This window comes from Andrographis paniculata, unplaced genomic scaffold, assembly GCF_009805555.1.
Source record: "Andrographis paniculata isolate CXL003 unplaced genomic scaffold, ASM980555v1 Contig33END, whole genome shotgun sequence".
Lineage (NCBI taxonomy): Eukaryota > Viridiplantae > Streptophyta > Magnoliopsida > Lamiales > Acanthaceae > Andrographis > Andrographis paniculata.
In genome coordinates, this window is record NW_026137566.1 from 629,448 (window position 1) to 652,068 (window position 22,621).

The 22,621-nt window shown below is 27.7% G+C and overlaps 1 protein-coding gene, 1 long non-coding RNA gene and 1 pseudogene across 8 annotated transcripts; 1 reads left to right on the forward strand and 2 right to left on the reverse strand.

The window, feature by feature from the left end:
- Positions 1-1,193: 1,193 nt before the first annotated feature.
- On the reverse strand, positions 1,194-10,340 carry LOC127248329 (somatic embryogenesis receptor kinase 1-like; annotated as a pseudogene).
- On the forward strand, positions 1,308-5,431 carry LOC127248335 (uncharacterized). Its single transcript, XR_007838059.1, has 6 exons — positions 1,308-1,388; positions 1,567-1,771; positions 2,606-2,821; positions 3,440-4,042; positions 4,445-5,310; positions 5,383-5,431. It is a non-coding gene; the product is annotated as an uncharacterized LOC127248335 (long non-coding RNA).
- Positions 1,376-5,196, reverse strand: LOC127248323 (uncharacterized). 7 transcript variants are annotated; one of them, XM_051270609.1, is made up of 3 exons: positions 4,847-5,196; positions 2,701-3,238; positions 1,376-1,650 (listed from the first exon to the last, which is right to left on the reverse strand). In XM_051270609.1, exons 1-3 carry the CDS (start codon positions 5,194-5,196, stop codon positions 1,546-1,548), a joined length of 993 nt encoding a protein of 330 aa, XP_051126566.1. In that variant the 3' UTR covers positions 1,376-1,545. The 7 variants fall into 7 exon arrangements, with proteins under 7 accessions (XP_051126566.1, XP_051126563.1, XP_051126564.1 ...); XM_051270606.1 differs by having other exon boundaries at positions 2,701-3,841; XM_051270607.1 differs by having other exon boundaries at positions 4,445-5,196.
- Positions 10,341-22,621: the final 12,281 nt, after the last annotated feature.

Below are 22,621 nucleotides of genomic sequence, written 5' to 3' on the forward strand. Positions count from 1 at the left end.
TTTAATTTATACATTATAAAAAAATTTCTTTATCCTCGCAAATAATTGAATTTTCATACTAAACAAATTTTTTTTCTTGTGAATCTAATGTAAAAGATAATAACAGTAATAAGCCATGTACGTCATTATATAACGATGCAACTAAAAAAGAGCTTTAATACAACGTTTACACACCCATAATACATGCAAATACATCTCATTTTTCACATATATACATTTATTTTTTTACCAAAATTGTCTATAACTCTTCAATAGTTTAGAAATTCAGTATAAATTCTCCCTCATACTTAAAAAATTATATGACGCTTCCTTATACTTTAAAAAATGTTATATGAAAACCCTTCATGCAAAAAATATAAATGAAAAATTATTTTCTCGCCACAAAAAAATATAAAAATGAGTTTCATACAATGTTTTTGAAAATATAAGAGAGCGCTATTACCGTTTTTAAATAAAGTAAAATTTTAAATAAATTTTTAAAAAGTTTAAATAAGGTAAAATTTCAAATAAATTTTAAAAAAAATTAAAATTATGGTAAGAGATTAAATAAGGTAAGTTTTCAAATAAATTTTAAAAAAAAGTTCTCAAATAAATTTAAAAAAAAAAGTTAAATAAGGTAAGTTTTCAAATAAATTTAAAAAAAGGTAAATAAGGTAAGTAGCCGTTATTAGATTTAAATAAGGTAAGTAGCCGTTATTATAATTAAATAAGGTAAGTTTTCAAATAAATTTTAAAAAAGCTAAATAAGGTAAGTAGCCGTTATTGTAATTATATAAGGTAAGTTTTCAAATAAATTTTAAAAAAGCTAAATAAGGTAAGTAGCCGTTATTATAATTATATAAGGTAAGTTTTCAAATAAATTTAAAAAAAACTAAATAAGGTAAGTAGCCGTTATTATAATTATATAAGGTAAGTAGGGTTAACCCATACATTATAAATATTCATGATTTGGGTGGAGGGGCTGCAATGCGATGGGGTGCAAGTTGGTCTTGGAGCAGGGCAGAGGTGGGGTGGGGGAGGAATGAATTACGAAGAGGTGGGGGTGGGGTACGAGTTGGCCTTGGAGCAGGCAGGGGGGGGGGGGGGGTGGGGAGGAATGAATTACAAAGAGGCAGGGGTGGGGTACGGGTTGGCCTTGGAGCAGGGCAAGGCAGGGGTGGGGAGGAATGAATTACGAAGAGGTGGGGGTGGGGCTGCTTACAGGAGAGGGCGAGGGTCAAGTGTTCTTGGATCTCGATCGAAGCAATCTTGGTGAGTCATTTCTGATTCTTTTAATTCTCCATGTACTGCGAGTTTGAGTTCTTACGATTGCTTATCATTTTGCATCGATCGATCCTTCCTGTTTTAAGATCAAGAAGCTGCTTTGGCTGTTCCGGAAACCATAAATGGTAATTTGAATTTCAATCTCTGATTTAATATATTACTCAAGATTTTAATATGAAAGTTTGTTTATCTTGATTGACTAATTAGACCATACATACCTCATTTGAAATCATGTAATTTCTTAAGTTATTCGGTATTATTATTCTTCAACTTGTTGATATATTATTGTTCATTATGTTCTAGGCTATTAGATGCACAAGGTAACGCGAGGATCCGCGAATATCCTTCGAACTCGAAGGATATCCTATAACAGGGAGTGTCTCCTACCTTTTCTTTTAATTTACGCTTTAAATTTATTTTATTTTCTTGCATATCCCGGGACTTGCATGCATTAATTTTGTTCCTAAATTTTATACTAACTTGTTTTTTAAGTGTTTTTATTTTGTAGGTAAAGCTTATGGGAGACGAGAGGATCGGCGAATATCCTTCGAACTCGAAGGATATCCCATAATAGGGAGTATCTCCTACTTTTTCTTTTAATTTACGCTTTAAATTTATTTTATTTTCTTGCATATCCCGGGACTTGCATGCATTAATTTTGTTCCTAAATTTTATACTAACTTGTTTTTTAAGTGTTTTTATTTTGTAGGTAAAGCTTATGGGAGACGAGAGGATGGGAGACGAGAGGATCGGCGAATATCCTTCGAACTCGAAGGATATCCCATAACAGGGAGTATCTCCTACTTTTTCTTTTAATTTACGCTTTCCATTTATTTTATTTTCTTGCATATCCCGGGACTTGCATGCATTAATTTTGTTCCTAAATTTTATACTAACTTATTTTTTAAGTGTTTTTATTTTGTAGGTAAAGCTTATAGGAGACGAGAGGATCGGCGAATATCCTTCGAACTCGAAGGATATCCCATAATAGGGAGTATCTCCTACTTTTTCTTTTAATTTACGCTTTAAATTTATTTTATTTTCTTGCATATCCCGGGACTTGCATGCATTAATTTTGTTCCTAAATTTTATACTAACTTGTTTTTTAAGTGTTTTTATTTTGTAGGAAAAGCTTATGGGAGACGAGAGGATGGAAGACGAGAGGATCGGCGAATATCCTTCGAACTCGAAGGATATCCCATAATAGGGAGTATCTCCTACTTTTTCTTTTAATTTACGCTTTCCATTTATTTTATTTTCTTGCATATCCCGGGACTTGCATGCATTCATTTTGTTCCTAAATTTTATACTAACTTGTTTTTTAAGTGTTTTTATTTTGTAGGTAAAGCTTATGGGAGACGAGAGGATGGGAGACGAGAGGATCGGCGAATATCCTTCGAACTCGAAGGATATCCCATAACAGGGAGTATCTCATACTTTTTCTTTTAATTTACGCTTTCCATTTATTTTATTTTCTTGCATATCCCGGGACTTGCATGCATTCATTTTGTTCCTAAATTTTATACTAACTTGTTTTTTAAGTGTTTTTATTTTGTAGGTAAAGCTTATGGGAGACGAGAGGATGGGAGACGAGAGGATCGGCGAATATCCTTCGAACTCGAAGGATATCCCATAACAGGGAGTATCTCCTACTTTTTCTTTTAATTTACGCTTTCTATTTATTTTATTTTCTTGCATATCCCGGGACTTGCATGCATTAATTTTGTTCCTAAATTTCATACTAACTTGTTTTTTAAGTGTTTTTATTTTGTAGGTAAAGCTTATGGGAGACGAGAGGATCCGCGAATATCTTTCGAACTCGAAGGATATCCCATAATAGGGAGTATCTCCTACTTTTTCTTTTAATTTACGCTTTAAATTTATTTTATTTTCTTGCATATCCCGGGACTTGCATGCATTCATTTTGTTCCTAAATTTTATACTAACTTGTTTTTTAAGTGTTTTTATTTTGTAGGTAAAGCTTATGGGAGACGAGAGGATCGGCGAATATCCTTCGAACTCGAAGGATATCCCATAATAGGGAGTATCTCCTACTTTTTCTTTTAATTTACGCTTTAAATTTATTTTATTTTCTTGCATATCCCGGGACTTGCATGCATTCATTTTGTTCCTAAATTTTATACTAACTTGTTTTTTAAGTGTTTTTATTATGTAGGTAAAGCTTATGGGAGACGAGAGGATCGGCGAATATCCTTCGAACTCGAAGGATATCCCATAATAGGGAGTGTCTCCTACTTTTTCTTTTAATTTACGCTTTAAATTTATTTTATTTTCTTGCATATCCCGGGACTTGCATGCATTCATTTTGTTCCTAAATTTTATACTAACTTGTTTTTTAAGTGTTTTTATTTTGTAGGTAAAGCTTATGGGAGACGAGAGGATCGGCGAATATCCTTCGAACTCGAAGGATATCCCATAATAGGGAGTATCTCCTACTTTTTCTTTTAATTTACGCTTTAAATTTATTTTATTTTCTTGCATATCCCGGGACTTGCATGCATTCATTTTGTTCCTAAATTTTATACTAACTTGTTTTTTAAGTGTTTTTATTTTGTAGGTAAAGCTTATGGGAGACGAGAGGATCGGCGAATATCCTTCGAACTCGAAGGATATCCCATAATAGGGAGTATCTCCTACTTTTTCTTTTAATTTACGCTTTAAATTTATTTTATTTTCTTGCATATCCCGGGAATTGCATGCATTAATTTTGTTCCTAAATTTTATACTAACTTGTTTTTTAAGTGTTTTTATTTTGTAGGTAAAGCTTATGGGAGACGAGAGGATCCGCGAATATCTTTCGAACTCGAAGGATATCCCATAATAGGGAGTATCTCCTACTTTTTCTTTTAATTTACGCTTTAAATTTATTTTATTTTCTTGCATATCCCGGGAATTGCATGCATTAATTTTGTTCCTAAATTTTATACTAACTTGTTTTTTAAGTGTTTTTATTTTGTAGGTAAAGCTTATGGGAGACGAGAGGATCCGCGAATATCCTTCGAACTCGAAGGATATCCCATAATAGGGAGTATCTCCTACTTTTTCTTTTAATTTACGCTTTAAATTTATTTTATTTTCTTGCATATCCCGGGACTTGCATGCATTAATTTTGTTCCTAAATTTTATACTAACTTATTTTTTAAGTGTTTTTATTTTGTAGGTAAAGCTTATGGGAGACGAGAGGATCCGCGAATATCCTTCGAACTCGAAGGATATCCCATAATAGGGAGTATCTCCTACTTTTTCTTTTAATTTACGCTTTAAATTTATTTTATTTTCTTGCATATCCCGGGACTTGCATGCATTAATTTTGTTCCTAAATTTTATACTAACTTGTTTTTTAAGTGTTTTTATTTTGTAGGTAAAGCTTATGGGAGACGAGAGGATCCGCGAATATCCTTCGAACTCGAAGGATATCCCATAATAGGGAGTATTTCCTACTTTTTCTTTTAATTTACGCTTTAAATTTATTTCATTTTCTTGCATATCCCGGGACTTGCATGCATTAATTTTGTTCCTAAATTTTATACTAACTTGTTTTTTAAGTGTTTTTATTTTGTAGGTAAAGCTTATGGGAGACGAGAGGATCCGCGAATATCCTTCGAACTCGAAGGATATCCCATAATAGGGAGTATCTCCTACTTTTTCTTTTAATTTACGCTTTAAATTTATTTTATTTTCTTGCATATCCCGGGACTTGCATGCATTCATTTTGTTCCTAAATTTTATACTAACTTGTTTTTTAAGTGTTTTTATTTTGTAGGTAAAGCTTATGGGAGACGAGAGGATCCGCGAATATCCTTCGAACTCGAAGGATATCCCATAATAGGGAGTATCTCCTACTTTTTCTTTTAATTTACGCTTTAAATTTATTTTATTTTCTTGCATATCCCGGGACTTGCATGCATTCATTTTGTTCCTAAATTTTATACTAACTTGTTTTTTAAGTGTTTTTATTTTGTAGGTAAAGCTTATGGGAGACGAGAGGATCCGCGAATATCATTCGAACCCTATTTCAAACCCAAGGTAAATGGTTTTAAAATTTTTTTATTTTTTCCTATGCATACATATACTAATATCTATTCTAAATATTTTTAGATGCATATGAGAGGGAGTGGCCGGATGATCGGACGACCGAACACATCAGAGGAAGTAATTCGTTAATTTTCGTTTACATTTATGCCTTTAATATAATTTGGCATTATGCATATAGAAATAGATTTATTTTTACGTCCGTCCCGGGATATGCATGCATTAATTTTGTTCCTAAATTTTATACTAACTTATTTTTTTAAGTGTTTTTATTTTGTAGGAAAAGCTTATGGGAGACGAGGGGATCCGCAAATATCATTCGAACTCGATTTCATACCCAAGGTAAATGGTTTTAACATTTTTTTATTTTTTCCTATGCATATATATACTAATATCTATTCTAAATCTTTTTAGATGCATACGACAGGGAGTGGCCGGATGATCGGACGACCGAATACATCACATGGAGTAATTCTTCTCTTTCCTTTTACATTTATGCATTTAATTTAGTTTAGCATTATGCATATAGAAATAGATTTATTTTTACGTCGGTCCCGGGACATGCATGCATTCTATTTTGTTTCTATATTTTATACTAACTTATTTTCAAGTGTGTTTAATTTGTAGGTAAAGCTTATGTGGAAACGAGGGGATCCGCAAAGATGCTTCGATCTTGATTTCAAATCCAAGGTAAGTTATTTGAATAATAATTTGTTGTTTCCTATACATATATACTAATATCTATTTTAAATCTTTTTAGATGCATAGAGAGGGAGTGGTCGGATGATCGGACGACCGAATACATTATAGGGAGTAATTCGTCCCTTTCTTTTTACATTTATGCATTTAATTTAATTTAGCATTATACAAATAGAAACAGATTTATTTTTACGTCCGTCCCGGGACATGCATGCATTTATTTTGTTTCTATATTTTATACTAACTTATTTTTAAGTGTTTTTAATTTATAGGTAAAGTTTATGTGGAGACGAGGGGATCAACAAAGATCCTTCGATCTCGATTTCAAATCCATGGTAAGTGGTTATTATATAATTTTGTTCTTTCCTATGCACATATATTAATATCTATTTGAAATCTTTTTATATGCATACGAGAGAATGGTCGGATGATCCACCGAACATATAATAGGGAGTATTTCGTTCTTTTTCTTTTACATGTATGCTTTGCATTTATTTTAGCTTCTTGCATATAGTAATAGAATCATGTTTACGTCCCGGGACTTGTATGCATTAATTTTTTTTAAATTCTTAATTATCAATAAACATATTTTTTCCTAAGTATGTCAATTTAAACTAATATAACTTATTTTCTAACTAAAAAAAAAAACACACAATTTAATTAAAACTTAATATAAAAAATGTGGGTTGGCCTGGCCCGGTATAAGTTGAAACCGGGTCATGCCTTGGTTTGGGTTTTCAAGCCCAATCCAGAATCAGGCCGGGCCTATCGGGCTTGAATTTTAAAACAACCCGAGACAAACCAAAAGATATTACTCTGTCCCTCGCAAAAAATGCACTAATTTTTTGCGTGTTGGAATGAGTAACATCAGCCTGAAATTGCCACATTTTTTTTTGCTAAATATGATGTCAACTTTATCAAATTATAGAAGCAACATACCTTAAAATTTGAATCCACCAATATGCTGAAGAATCAACTTGACTTCGACGGCCCTCTGCTCCAGCAGCCAGTCGGGATCCTCGGCAGTTTCCGGTCGCAAATCCAAGTGATGGGCACCTACCAACCAACCAAGACAATAATATGAATGTAATTTGCACATAATTAAACACCATACATACTGACACATAACTTTCAACACGACGTAAATGTTGATACTGACACATAACTTTCAACACAACGTAAATGTTAAACTCTCGTAATCTCTCCTTAATGTTAGTAGCTCACTTACTAACTACCCAAACTACTAAGTTCATCTGTGTAAACTTATAATTACACTCAAATACACCACTGAACTCTACATGCATAAAAGCATGGAAATAAGACACCTCTCAAACTCCTATTTCACCGGAAGATTTATTTTATTGCATAATATTTATTGAAACAACGATAAAAGCAAAATAATGATGTTTAATTAGGGTAGCAAAGATTGAAATCCGGTTCTAGTGCAGTTACCTTTTTCTGTTACAAGAGCTATAATGGTTTCGGATACAGACTCCAAAACACTGCAACAATATCTCAGTGTCCAGTGACTGGGCCGCATAGATCCAAGTTGTTTGCAAAGCTGCAAATACGCCAATCATGTACGTTAGACGCTAATCAAAACAAACAAGGTTTCTACTTGAATCCATGATCATTGCCTTATACCTTATAGGTGTAAACAAAGAAAAGGAGCCATTGTCTGGAACTGCACCTGAAAGATGATTATTCGACAGATCTCTGCATAATATGCAAAGATAGAAACAGTTGCTGTTACACGCACAACAGGATTCTGTAAATCAATGAGTTATTTAGAAATTAATACTTACAGAACTTGAAGGGTTGAGATGTTTGTCAACGACATGGGAATGCGTCCAGTCAGGCTGTTGTTGTTTAACCGGCTATCCTTACGAATAAACAACAATATACAGTAAGGATCCTGAATTGTAACGAGTCGTTACAGAATTACATCAATCATAACTCAAAAAAAATTCAGAGAGCTGTTGGTGATAAGAATAAGCGATCCAAAAAAAACACTAATTTATATAAATCTACGATAGTTCGTTAACAACTTCACGCACAGGAATCTCTATTTTGACAGCTTGCCCAACGTGTCTGGAATGGGACCGCTGAAACTGTTCACGTACAGGTCCAAGCTCACCAAATTGGTAAGATTTCCGAGATCGCCGGTAATTGGCCCACTAATGTTGTTACTGTACAGCTCCCTATCACAACCAAGCAACCGACAGGCGTGATGTCAGATCATTTGAGACAAAAAGCTTACAATAAGTTAACTGCATAGGTTTGAGCTCACAAACTTTTGAAATTTATAGGTGAGTGCACGTGTGCTTGCGTATGCACGGGTTGATGTGATAAATAGAAAGCATAAAATATGATACAATACTTTGCATTGCACGAGTAAGATTGAGTTAGTGTGATTGCAGATCACAGACAAATCAAATGTTGATATTCTGTCGAAAACTTTACAGTTACGAAGAATCTAGCTTTAGCTCCTAAATGAAATCTAAAAGAAGAAAATCTTGAAAAAGTCCTCAAACTGACATTAAGTATATTTGCAGGTTTTCGTTGGAGTTTCAAAATGAGCTGAAATTGAAACTAGAATTAAAGAGTATTCCATTTATAAGCAATACTTCAAACTATGCCGTATTGCTTAACCATAAGTAGAATAAAATTTCCTTAATCTAATGATTTGTTTTGAAAAGCCTATTAAAAAACTAGACGAAATAATCTTCAATCCAGTCCTATAAATTAAGGAACAAGCTGGTATTAGCAAAATATATGTATATGTATATGTGTATATATATATGAAAATAATGTAATTGTAACATACAAGTACTGCAAATTCTTCAACAATCCGAGCTGAGGGACTAATTGACCAGATAATGCGGCATTTCCTAGATCGCTGGCAACAAAATTGGCAAGAAACAGATCATTCCACAAGTCCAAATGAGTTCTACAAAACGTAATAACACTGCTGAAACAAGATAATCATAAACGAAACATATCCTTACACTCGTATCACGCTATTATCATTGTTGCAAGTGACATGGAACCAAGTGCAGGGGTTCACAAGAGTCGGGTCCCAGCTCTGTAACACATTGTTCGGATCCTCTAAATTCGTCCTAAGACTATGCAAAGCATCACCTATCAAACACAAAAACCCGAAGTTCAGATCCCAAAAATACAATCCTCCCATAAGATGTACAATTTCATCCCAAAACTCAACCCGAACCCCATCATCAGCGTCACTGGTATCGACTAACACACCCTAATCCCATTCAATACAGACCAAATTCGAATCCATTCTAGTACAAACAAACAATAAGCTAAATCCCAAGACTTATAACCCTAAATTCAGATCCCAAAAATACAATCCTCCCATAAAATGTGCAATTCCATCCCAAAAACTCAATTCGAATTTCGAATGTCATCATCAGCATCACCGGTATCGAATGACATTCCCTAATACCATTCAATACAAACCAAATTCAATCCATTCCAGTACAAACAAACAATAAGCTAAATTCCAAAACTTATATCCTCCCCCCACCCCCAAATTAGGCAATACACATCACCAAATTTGACATCTGTCAAGACATATTACTCAATAATGTGAATAGCAGCAACACAGTAAAAAGGAACCAAAATTCACAACCACAAAAGCATTCCAAAAAAGGCTATACAGCAATCCTAAAACTATAACAACAGCATTTAATGTTAGCACTTGAACATAGATTCCAGTAAAAGCATAAATTCTCCCAAACCTAACCAAATTAATGATCCATAGAAAAATCTCAAACTAAACCTAGAATATGAAAACAAACAATCATCGAAAAAACGAATCGCATTAAGCAGGTAATCAAATCAACAAGTAGCAAAGAGAACCTTCCATATTAGCATCGGTTAAAACCACCAAATGCACTACCGCCACAATCAGCCACACCGCCATTGACGCCGCCGCCGCCATTACTTCTCCTTCCGTCCGCCGTCTCATTCACTCATCCCTACGCATAAACAACAAATCAGGCAACAAACACGATAATGCTTCAGATCCAAAAAATTATAAACCAAACCCTCGAAAGCCTACAATTGCAACCCGAAACCGCTCGACATTGCTCAAACCGATCCAGGCGGCAATTGTGATTGTTGCTGTAGTGTTCACTTCAGGCAATCCGAAGTCTCCGAGCTGTGTAAGGAGTGTATGATCTTCTTCTTCTGCTGCTGCCTCTTCTTCTTTCCTCCTTCCGTAACCCCTTTTAATGGCTCTCTGCTACACTGTTTTGTTTTTTCCCCTCTGCAACGTACTTTGCTTTTCTCCACCTCTCTCTCTCTCTCTGTGGAAGTATCTGGAAGTAGTGTGTGTGAGAGAGAGTAAAGTATCCTCGAGCGTGGGATAATTATCATTTTTCTTTTTGGGCGCTGGCGTGAGAGAGTGTGTGTGTGAGAGAGCGAGAGAGTAGCGTTTTCCATGGCTGCCCGAAAGCACTCCACGGGCTGCCCGTTTTTTCTTTATGCTCAAAAACCCTTTTCTATTTATCTTCAGTAAATGTTGTTTGTTTTTTCCGCTTTTCTTTTATTTTATCAGCCAATTTTTGTTTTTTAAAATTTTTTAATTATATCATTTTAATATTTTCGATTAAAAATATAGTATTTTTTATTTTACATTAACTAGCAGAAAAAAATAGGTGAGTTGAATTTAAATTCCTGTCATATAAATTCATTTTAATAATAGGTCGACCCCATTATTAATTATTAATTATATTTTTATTTTATTATATTTTTAAAAAATATTTTTATTACAAAGTTTGGCAGTTTTTGGCAAATATCTGTCAACTCACTTGTATAACACAGAATATTTTATTAATTAATTACAATAATGCTTATTTTGGAATATGTTTACTTGTGTTTTAAGTTATATATATATATATATATATATATATATAATAACTTAAGGATTTTGCAAGCTTTTTTGTACATAAAATTTTGTTCGTTTTTATATTTTAAATAAAATGTATAATATATTATAAATAAAAAAATAAAATGTGTGTTCAATAAAAAAATAAATAAATAAAAAATTGATCTACTTCTTGATTAATATTATAAATAATATACATTAACTCACATAAAATATGAAATATATATACCTTATTTATTAAAAAAATAATAATTTAATTAAATGTATTTATTATTTTATTACCTGTACGCTTCTTATGCCTAATACAAATATATTTATATTAATAATGCAAAAAATATATGTCAAAATTATTAAAAATTATGAAAGTGATAAAAAAAAAAATTGAAATAATTGTTAATTGTGATATTTTTTGAAAAAATTAAGAAACTTAAATAGTAAAGAATTGAGGGAAAAAAATTAAGTAAACAAATTTAATGTGTTTGACAAAAAAAAACAAGGAAAAATGAAGAACAAATCAATTTTTTTTGTTTATATTTAAAATAAAAATAGATATATGCTAGAAATAATTTTTTGTTAAAAAAAAAAACTAATAAATAAATTATTGTGTATGTGACACTCCGACTTGTCAATTTAATTATTATTCAGCACCAGGAAAATCATATCATCACCCGCATATTGAAAGTTACTACATCGATCACTCATCCTCAAATCTTGAGTTCTTTCACATGAATTATCAAAAAGAAATATTTATAGTGTTGACTAAGTAATTTATTCAATCTATTTGCTTAATATTCAACCCTTTGATATTATAACAATACCAAAATATTATTTAAAAAATAAAAGACCCAAATGTTTAGTTAGAGGTTTTAAGTTATAATTTATGTATTATTAGTGATTATTGATTAATTTTGTCTTATTATGAATGCGTTTCTTTTGCTATATATTTTTTTTAAAGAAATTATTATTTAAATTCTTTATTTTTTGAAAATATACACTCATATCAAATATCTAATTAATAATAAATTCAAACTATTTTTTTCAAGACAAATAAACTCATAAAAAATAATAATAATAATAAATAAATAAAATAGAGGCATGTTCCATGTTCAATAGTAAAAAATTTCTATGGGTGTGTTTGTTTGAAGGTTTGGATTTTGGATTGGGATTTGAATAGTAAAAAATTTGAATTTGAATAGTTGTATGATGTGATATAAATAAGAATTGATGTGATGTTTTAAATGTAAAATTGATTTTTAGTATAATATAGAAAATGAAAAATAAATGTTTGATTTGATTTTTTTTAGGAAAAATTTTGTGGGAATATTAGAAATCTCACAAAATCCCTCAAACAAACACACCTCCAGCTATGGAAATAAACCATAAATAGAATATGGACACATGTTATGTTTCTATTTTTTTGATTCATCGGAATAATGGCTGGACACATCAGTGTGAGAGTGTATTATTATTATTATTATTATTATTATATTTATTTTTAAAGGTTATTTATATATAAACTTTTGTGAATTTGGTTTGGTTTGATTTTGTTTAAATTCGTTTGCAAACATAAACGAATCAAGCCGAATAATATAAATATACTCATTTTATTAGCAAATAAGTTTGAACATTGTTCACGAATGTTCGTTAAAAAGAACATTTCTAATATTGTGAAATTATTACTTAAAAATAAATAAGTAAATAAAATATTATATATATATATATATGATTAAACAAATAAAATAGTACATCATATTTATCCAACCGAGTTTAATCGAACCGAATATAAACACTTAGTTTGAATAATGAAATTATTTAACGAAAAGAATTCAGACACTAAAAAAAATAAAAAATAATGAGAAATTTATTAATGAACAAAAGCAGTTTAATTTTAGTCTTTTATGTAGTGTTTCTTATCATACTCTGACAATGTTACTTTAGTGCATATGACAATATTTCAATATTATATCATATGTTCAACGACAATAATAAATTAGATATATGATTATTATTATATGAATTTTACCTACATGATTAAAATGATAAAGAAGTGTCAAATATGATATTAAAAATTTATTTATAGCTAAAAAAAAAATAATAATATAAATTCTTCTGATAGAGAGTACAATTATAATTAACCTTCAAAGTGTGTTTAACTTTATTCATTTATTTATATATGATATTCTATAAAATAATAATAATAATAATAATAATTTAATTTTAATAATTAAATAATAATAATAATAAAGTTAGCACGGCCTTTGAAGACAAAAGCTAACTATAAATGAAAAATGACCCTTTTAGGCTTCTAGAGACTTAATTGTAATCTTTATTTCTATTTATAAAAGAGAGGTAATCAAAAATTAGATAGTGTATGTTTGTTTGGGGAATTGGATTTTAAATACACTTTTTATTTTATTTTTTCTCAAAAAATATCAAATCAAACAACTGAATTTTTTTTTATATTATACTAAAAATTAATTTTACATTTAAAATATCACATCAACACCTATTTATGGAAATTAACGGTGGACTAAATGAGCAAAGATTCGCGTATTTGTTTCCCTCACTACAACCAAAACCAAAAGACTTCATTCCTTCATGTTTTTTAACCAAAACAAATTTAAAAATAATAATAATAATAAAGAATTAGGTAATACTTTTTACACATTTTTACTTTTTCAATTATGAAAAATACTTCCTCCGTTCCACATTGTATGTCCGAGGCACTGTAAATACGAAGATTTAAGATAAATATAATTAGTAGATAATTAAAAATATATTATCATATAATATAAATAATTATAAATTAATATTAAAATAATTAATTAATTTAATTAAAATTTTAAAAAATTAAATTAGAAAATTTAAAATAAGATTAAAGTGTATAATAATTTTAAAAAAATGACATGAAATCTGTGGCACACAGAAACAGAAATGTAAACATAGTAGATTAAATAGAGAGTTCTATCGCAATAAAATTCTTATAAAAAATAAATAAATTTATTTTTCGAAAGAAGTATCAATTAGTATATATTTGTTATGTAAAATATTATATTTAATAATTATTTTACATTTTTTTAAAAAAATGTTACATATATAATTGATTGCGATCGAGTGGTTTTAGCTTCAAATACTGTGTAATAATATTCAGGAAAAATAAAAATAAAAATAACAAAAAAACCAGAAAACCAGAAAACCAATTTACTGCTTATTAAATTGAACACGTTTCAATCGATCATTTGGTGATGACTCGGGAAAATATTTCGCGTTTGTTCGAGAACTTATTGTACAGGTAATTTGTAGGACAATTTGAATATTGTAGGTTGGTAACCAAACAGATCCTTCGTTGTCGGGCCGACGCGTGCAGCAGTAAATGGGCATAGGGCTAAATAGATACCCTATAAACTAAGCTATCTTTTTATTGCCACTGCGGGTCCCACTTAATAACACAATAATTACATTGATTAGTTAATCAAATGTAATTAGACAATTAACACATGTCTTTTTTTGGGTTAGACTGATGCTCCACAATTGAAGAGGACTTTTCAAAACTTTGACAATATTAAATTTAAAAAATATACTCCTTTCGTCCATTCCATAAAAAAAAAAAATTATTTTTTATTTTCGTCCGCTACAAATAAGAATACTATTTTTTAATTTAAGTAATTGTATTATCTACTTAACATAATAAATATCCTTTCAACTTACAATATATTACACAAATGTCACAATATTTATATTATACAATACTAATAAGAGTATTTTCATCTTTTTCACTGTAATATAATACTAATATTTAAAAATTTACGTGAAAAAAACGAATGTTACTTTTCATTTGAGACGAATGGAGTACTATACTCTATTAGTCTGGAATGATTATACCATATTCTTTTTAAATGTCATTTAAATTTATATATAATTTATTTATAATAAACAAATTTTCTCATTATTTTTTCTACTTACATTGTTACTTTATTATTAATTTTGTAATAATTTTATATTTTCTTTGTCCTATTGAAAGGTTATCATTTTTATTTTTGTCCGTCTCAAAACAAGGTTATCATTTTCTAATTTAGTAATTGTAATACCTACTTAACATAATAAATACTCTTTCAACTCACAATATATTACACAAATACCATTACTTTTATATTATACCATAATAATAAGGGTATTTTTGTCTTTTTTTTTATTAAAATCCAATATAATACTAATATTAAAAAAATTTACGTGTAAAAAGCAAATGCCACCCTTCCCATAGTACGGATGGGAGTATTATTCTTTAGTCTCCTCTAACATTACCATAGAGAAAGTTTTTTTTTCCTACTATAAATGTAACACCACATGTATATTTTTTTATTACTATTATTTTTCTTTTCAAAATTTTAAATCTTAAAAAAATCCTTGTTAAACAGATGCAAAATGTTTTATTTATTTATTCTACTATATTTAATATTTGGGTCAATGGTAGTTATTTGTTTTATATCCATCAAGATATCATTTGCAGATAAAAGAGAATTAATTGATAAGTAAATAAATAAATGCGGGGATACGAAAAAAGAAGAAGAACTTTATAATCAGCAAGGCATTAGACATAATTTGACATTTGTCGGATTCTTTTTATTCTTTTGATTTTTATTCAATAGTTAGGAAAAAAAAACATAAAATATTTTTTTAAAAAAAATTCAAACATTCAAATCCAATTTTCGAAAAAGAAAAAAAAAACATATATATATTTTATTTTATTTTTACCTTTTTAATTCCTGTTACTGGCGGATCTAGAATTTTGACTTTGGTAGGTCTGATAAATTAATATTATTAAATTAAAATTAATAAATATATCAACAAAAATTACATTAAAAAAATATGAAATTTCAAATTAACAATCACTTAGACATTAAAATAGTTATAAGTGTTCACGACGAGATCTCTTATATTTTGGTATCGGCTGACAATAGCATCTATACTAACTTTCGTAAACATATCTCTTTCTAGAAAAATAACGAAACAATCATTTAATAATTACTCTTTCATGCTATTCCGTAAGTTTTTCTTGATGATAGTTATAGCTGAAAATGATCTTCCACGTTTGCCGTTGCTATTTTTCTTTATCTCAATATTTCATCGCATTAAACATCAATAATGAACTTACCTAATAATAATTCAAAAATCATCAATTGCAATCTTTTTTTTCATTAAAAGTCGATTGGAAGGGAAAAAAACAAGACATCAATAATTCTTTTGATGGGTCGTAGTCGAATACCGAAACTGATTCATGAAATAAAAATAGAACTAATATTTAAGGATATATTTGTAATTTAGTGATAATTAGTATTATTCTTATTTTTATTTTTGTGGGTCAATTGACCCACCTTGCTTAATACTGCATCCGCCCCTAACTTAAGTGGAGGAAGATTCCAATATATGTGTGTAATTTTATTTCTGGATGGGCTTCTTTTATCAAAAGTTTTGACAACAAATTGGGCCGAATAGCCCAATACAATCATTATGGCCCATAAACAAGTTTTGTTCTTTTTATTAAAGAAACAAGTCTAATTAATTATTTATTTATACACTGAATTGATTAAGTATATATAGTATTAGTAATATATGACTTTATGGTAAAGTATCAATACGTAGTTAGAGTTTTTTGTAATTAAAGTGGGAGAGATTACATTTAATTCATATGCATGCATGCAACTCTCATTTGATTCAAATAATTTATTTTTGGATAAATTCTTAATCAAGTTTAATATTTTATAAATTAAATTTAACAAGACAAATCTCAATAAACTAATGCAATAGACAAAACATAAAACAACTCACAATTATTCTTTTATTTTACTTATCTACGATATAGGAAACGATAATTATATAAATTAGTTTAATTAGGTGTGTTTACTTGTGAGGTTTTGGTTTTGAATTTTAATTTTGAATAGTAAAATTTTGAATTTAAATAATTGTTTGATTTGATATAAATATGTATAGATACGATGTTTTGAATGAAAATTTGGATTTTAGTGTAATAAAATAAATAAAAATTTGCTGCTTGATTTGATATATTTGGAAGAAAAAAAATAAAATAAAATCAGATGTAAAATCTTACCAATACATAGAGCTATATAGATTAAGAATAATAGAGGATTTTAATTATTCAAAGCTTCATTTGTGCTCAAAGTTTTAGATATAAATTTTAATGTAACTGTGCATTTTGTCTTTTATAGTATAAAAACAATCTAATATTTTATTAAAAGATTTTAATACTTTGCTTTTCTTATGATTTCAAACACAAATCTATACTATTTACACCGTATAATTTTCAGTAAAAATATATTTTTTTCATTTGATAAATATTTTTTTCTTTTGTTCCAGATAACTTTTTTTTTCTCGTTCACGAAAAATGATCACTTTTTATTTTTAACAAATTTATCAATTTAAACACGCTTAATAAATATAAATCAATTTAATTAAATTTATATTATTTTACACACAAAATCTCTTTATATATATATATATATATATATTTTTTTTATTTACACCGGTCGACAAACTCGCCGCATGTTGTCTCAAATTTGTAAAAAAAAGTAATAATAATATTTTATATATGTTTTTTACAACAGTAATAAAATAATTGAGCAATGAAATCGGTGAGTGAGCAGAAATGATGATTGTCCAATAATTAAATAACTAATTAATTAAATACAAAATAATCGTATATATAGACAAACACATAACACTCAATAAATTGCGACACGTATTGATGACGTCATAATTACGCAATTGATATAATAAATAATGGACCACCAAATCAAAGAATAAAACATGCCAATTGGAAACCCCACCCAATTATTAAACAATTTTAGCAATCATCACGTCTGTTTGGTTTATATTTGAATTTTAATTTATACTGCATCTGTGCCGGAAGAAGAACAATATTTATTTTTATTTATTTATATTATATTATTGATTTATAGTAAAAGGACAAAAATGTCCCTATTATTGATTTATAGTAAAAGGACAAAAATGTCCCAATTAAATTGTGTGATATAAAAGTAATGACATTTGTATAAAATATTGGAAGTTATAAGATTATTAATTATACTATGTATGTAGTACAATAACTAAATTGGGAAATGATATCTTTGTTTTGGGACAAATAAAAATAGAAAATGATATCCTTTGTATGAACAGAGGGAGTATGTTAATTTTAGTTTAAATAATATTTTAATACGATAGTTTAGTTTGTAGTAAAAAAAAATAAGTTTTGAATAGTATCTAAATAAAATTGAATCTAAATAATTATTTAATATGATATAAATATGTATTAATATAATATTTTATATATATATAAATTTAATTTTTAATATATTATAAAAAATAATTATTTGATTTGATTTTTTTTTAAAAAAAGAATTACAAATAGTAAAAAAAATCCTTCTGAAACTATCAATAAATTAAATATACTTTATATTAAATTACGTAAATGATTGTCTTACTTCAAAGTTATACATTATTTATTTATTTATTGAAATTGTTTGTCCAAGTAAATTGTATGTCGTAGAACAATTCAGTAAATACCAAATAACATAAATTATTGTAAGTTAATGTCTTATTTTGAGTAATTAACAATCTTAGGTTAATGTAAACAATTAAGGGTTCTCATCTTTTCATTATTAAATTTAAGATTTTACACATTTATTTATGTAAGAGATTGATCTTCTATACATAAGAAAATGTAAAATTCATTATCAAAAGATAACTAAAAAATAAAAAATAAAATCAATCACTAGAAATATATTTTTCATTTTGCCTTTGCCTATAAACATATCCTCCTATCCAAATACACACAAAATAAAAATAAAAAAAATTCAACAATGATTAATTTGTTCATCTTCAAAATTTTACCAAATATATGAGTAAATTCTACAAAGATAAAATAAGGAACATTGTTTTTCACCCAAAAGTCCACTCAAAAAGCCATTGTATGAGTTTAAACTTTTGATGTCTCAAAATTTTATTTGCTACACATGATTTTCTTAGTGTGATTTGTTTTTTCGAATTTAACTTACAGACTATTAGATTCGATCAAAGTTTATTTAGAGTATACTCGAAAAATAACGACGGTATATAATAATGGTATATATATTTATATAGATACAAAACACATCAATCTAGGGGTGAGCAAAATATCCAAAATTTGAAAATTCAATCCGAACCAAACCGAAATTTAAAATTTAGTTCGGATTTTTCGGATTGAATTTTTAACAAATTTTGAATTTTCGGATCGGATCGGTATACTTAAAATCCGAACCAATCCGAAATCCGAAATATAATATTTTAATATATTTTTTTATTATACATATTTAATATTTTATTAAAAATATTATATTTTATTATAAAAAACTCAAATTTATTGATTATATTTTAATATTATATATATATATTTAACATTATAAAATAATAATAAAATATAAAAGAAATTTAAAAATTAAAAAAAAATAAAAATATTTAGAATTTCTGATTTTTCGGTTTGGTTCGGATTACGAATTTTCGAATTTCGAATTTCAGTTATTTCAGTTCGGTTCGGTTCGGATTGGTTTTTTCAAAAATTTCGAATTCTCGGATCCGAATGTTCACCCCTACATAAATCAATCAATCAAAATTGGTCTTGCAATGGGTGACGCAGCCAATCATATTCAAAGAACATACCAGAATTCTATTTGGAGGTAGTCACGTACTCACTTTCATAAAAAATGACAATTTTAACAATGATCCATTTTAGCATCTTTTTGTATTCTTTTATCATTCTTGTGCTATTTTTAATTTTTTATAAGAAAAATGTTGGTCTTGGTCTCGTATGCATTTCAATTCATAACATCTTCTTTGTGCATTTAGGATAAGAATAAATTTAAAAAATTCACACAAAATGAATCATATATGACGAAGATATCGAAAATTTAAATTCATTCTACACTATTAAATCATCCCTTATTCGACCGTCATGTTTAAAAATAGGCCTAGTGGTCTTCTCAAGAATTGCATATGAGTATGACATAGAATAGTTATTTATTAATTATTATTATTATTTGAAAGTCAAATCAAATAGTATTTGAGTTTAAGTTTTTATACTTTAAAAAAGTGTTGAATATTTGATATTGAAACTCTTTTTATTTATAAAGTGGCAATAATATTAAGGACTAATCGACGATGAAGAAAACAAAACCCGAAGGAATTTAGGGTTTAAACTTCTTGATGTTTCTTAATAAGGCCTATGCCCTAAATTCTTTTTCTTTTTTTTTTTTTTTTTTCCTCTGCTCTTTCTTTTATAAAATTGTGTTTTCTATGACAAAGTGAGTTCTTGTTTTATTAGAGTTCTTTCACATACACACGCTTAACTTTAAGAGTTTTGCTATATTCCCTTTCACATTAGTATCTTGATCAAGATTGTTGTTTTCTCTTGTTTTTTTTAATTTCAGAACAAAAGTTATTCTGAATTACGTTCTCTCTCTATGGGAGACGAGAGAATCCGCAAACATACTTCGAATTCGATTTGAAACCCAACGGAAGTGGTTTTAATATTATTTTGATGTTTCCTATACATATATACTAATATTTATTTAAATCTTTTTAAATGCACACGAGAGAGAGTGGCCGGATGATCGGACGACAGTGAGGCGCGGCGAGGGGTAGTGATAATATGGTACCTCTTGGAGCTCTCGCTTGACGTTCTCGAGGCCTCCGATCATATCCGGCTTGAGAATCTCGGAGGTTCGATAGTTCGGACCGCCGCTGAAGAACGAGGCCACGCGTGGCGACGACGGAGTTTTGTTTTGCAAATTAATTGAAGAATTTGGATTTTTAATATTTTAAACGAGATAATTATCCTTTCACGAGTTTTATTTATTATGATAAATTAAACTTTACATCCATTTTTTTCGTAAACTTTATTTAATTTTTCACCAAATTAGATTTTTTCTAATAAAAAAACTTTTAATACGGTTTTCGATTTATATTAAAAAAATATAATATATATAGTTTTATACAAAATATATACTCCCTCCGTCCCGCAAAATTAGTTGCGTTTCTTTTTTGCGCGGAGTTTAAGAAAATTTGGTTTATATAGTTAATTAGTGTGATTAGTTAGTGTAATATATGTAATAAAATGTTATTTTAACTATTTTATTTGATGAAATATTGAAATAAAAGTTGAAATATTTTATTTTATTTTATTTAAATTAAATTTTTTATTTATTGATTTTTTTAAAAAATATTATTATATTGATTGTAAAGTATGCAATTAGATAAAATTTTTTTTTTTAATAATTTAAATACAAAAATAACAACAGTAATACTAAAATTTTTAATATAAACAAAACATCAAATTTTTCGAATTTGATTGTTGGTAGGGATAGTTCGATATTACATACTAAAAATTATAACGCATATTTTATATATCGTACCAAAATTTTTAGTATGCTATTTTATCATAATGAGATATTGTACCAATAATTTGGTATACTGAATATATAAATGAAAAAATACTGAATTACAGAAATAACACATACCATACTAAAAAATACAGAAAATGCCAAATTTCAGTATACCGAATTTTTATTTTGTATGGTATGGATATTTTTTTTAATATACCAAAAAATTTGGTGTGGTATACAATATAGTTCGGTCTTATCCGAATACAGTATCGAGTAATTTCTAATCAAATTACATGTATGGTATCAGAATATAATATTTTACGCTGAAATATAAAAAACAAAATTATTTTACAATTTAAAAAATATATTAGAAAATTAATTATTTTAGTATCGATATACTAAATTATTGATATAGACCGAGATATCAAATACTAAAATATCAAACTGAATTTATATTTTCGGTATATATTATACCAACAATGCTAAAAGTATATGCAATTTTCATATTAAAAATATTTGGTACGGTATCATACCATATATAAATTTATGATATAAAAAAATACTTTAAATTTTATTTTTCATATATAATATAAAAAAATACTTTAAAATTAAAATACAAATTAATACACCAGTCAAATAAATTTAAATTATTAATCTATTTAAAATATTATTAGTAATATAATTAAATATAAATAAAATTAATTATTATAAATAAAATATTATATTTTTATAGAACCAATAAAACATAATTTAAATATAAATATATATATACACATATAATATTAAAAAAAAGAAATTATTTTTTTATTAGGTAGGAGGGTACAATGGTAAAATGTGAAATTTAAATAAGGTAAGTTTTTAAATAAATTTAAAAAAAGATTTAAATAAGGTAAATTTTAAATAAATTTAAAAAAAAAGTTAAAATTATGGTAAGAGATTTTAAATAAAACAAGTTTTCAAATAAATTTTAGAAAAAAAGTTAAATAAGGTAAGTTTTCAAATAAATTAAAAAAAGAATTAAAATTATGGTAAGAGATTTTAAATAAGATAAGTTTTCAAATAAATTAAAAAAAAAGAGTGAAATAAGGTAAGTTTTCAAATAAATTTAAAAAAAAAGCAAAATAAGGTAAGTAGCCGTTATTAGATTTAAATAAGGTAAGTAGCCGTTATTAGATTTAAATAAGGTAAGTTTTCAAATAAATTTAAAAAAAACTAAATAAGGTAAGTAGCCGTTATTGTAATTATATAAGGTAAATTTTCAAAT

Excerpts from the sequence above, each read along its gene's own strand:
- LOC127248323 (XM_051270603.1), bottom strand. The coding sequence starts at position 5,196 with ATGAATGCATGCAAGTCCCGGGATATGCAAGAAAATAAAATAAATTTA. Across the intron at positions 4,043-4,444 it reads TCGTCTCCCATAAGCTTTAC|CTACAAAATAAAAACACTTA; the intron begins CTACAAAATAAA and ends CATAAGCTTTAC. Across the intron at positions 1,651-2,700 it reads AGCGTAAATTAAAAGAAAAA|GTAGGAGACACTCCCTGTTA; the intron begins GTATGAGATACT and ends TTAAAAGAAAAG.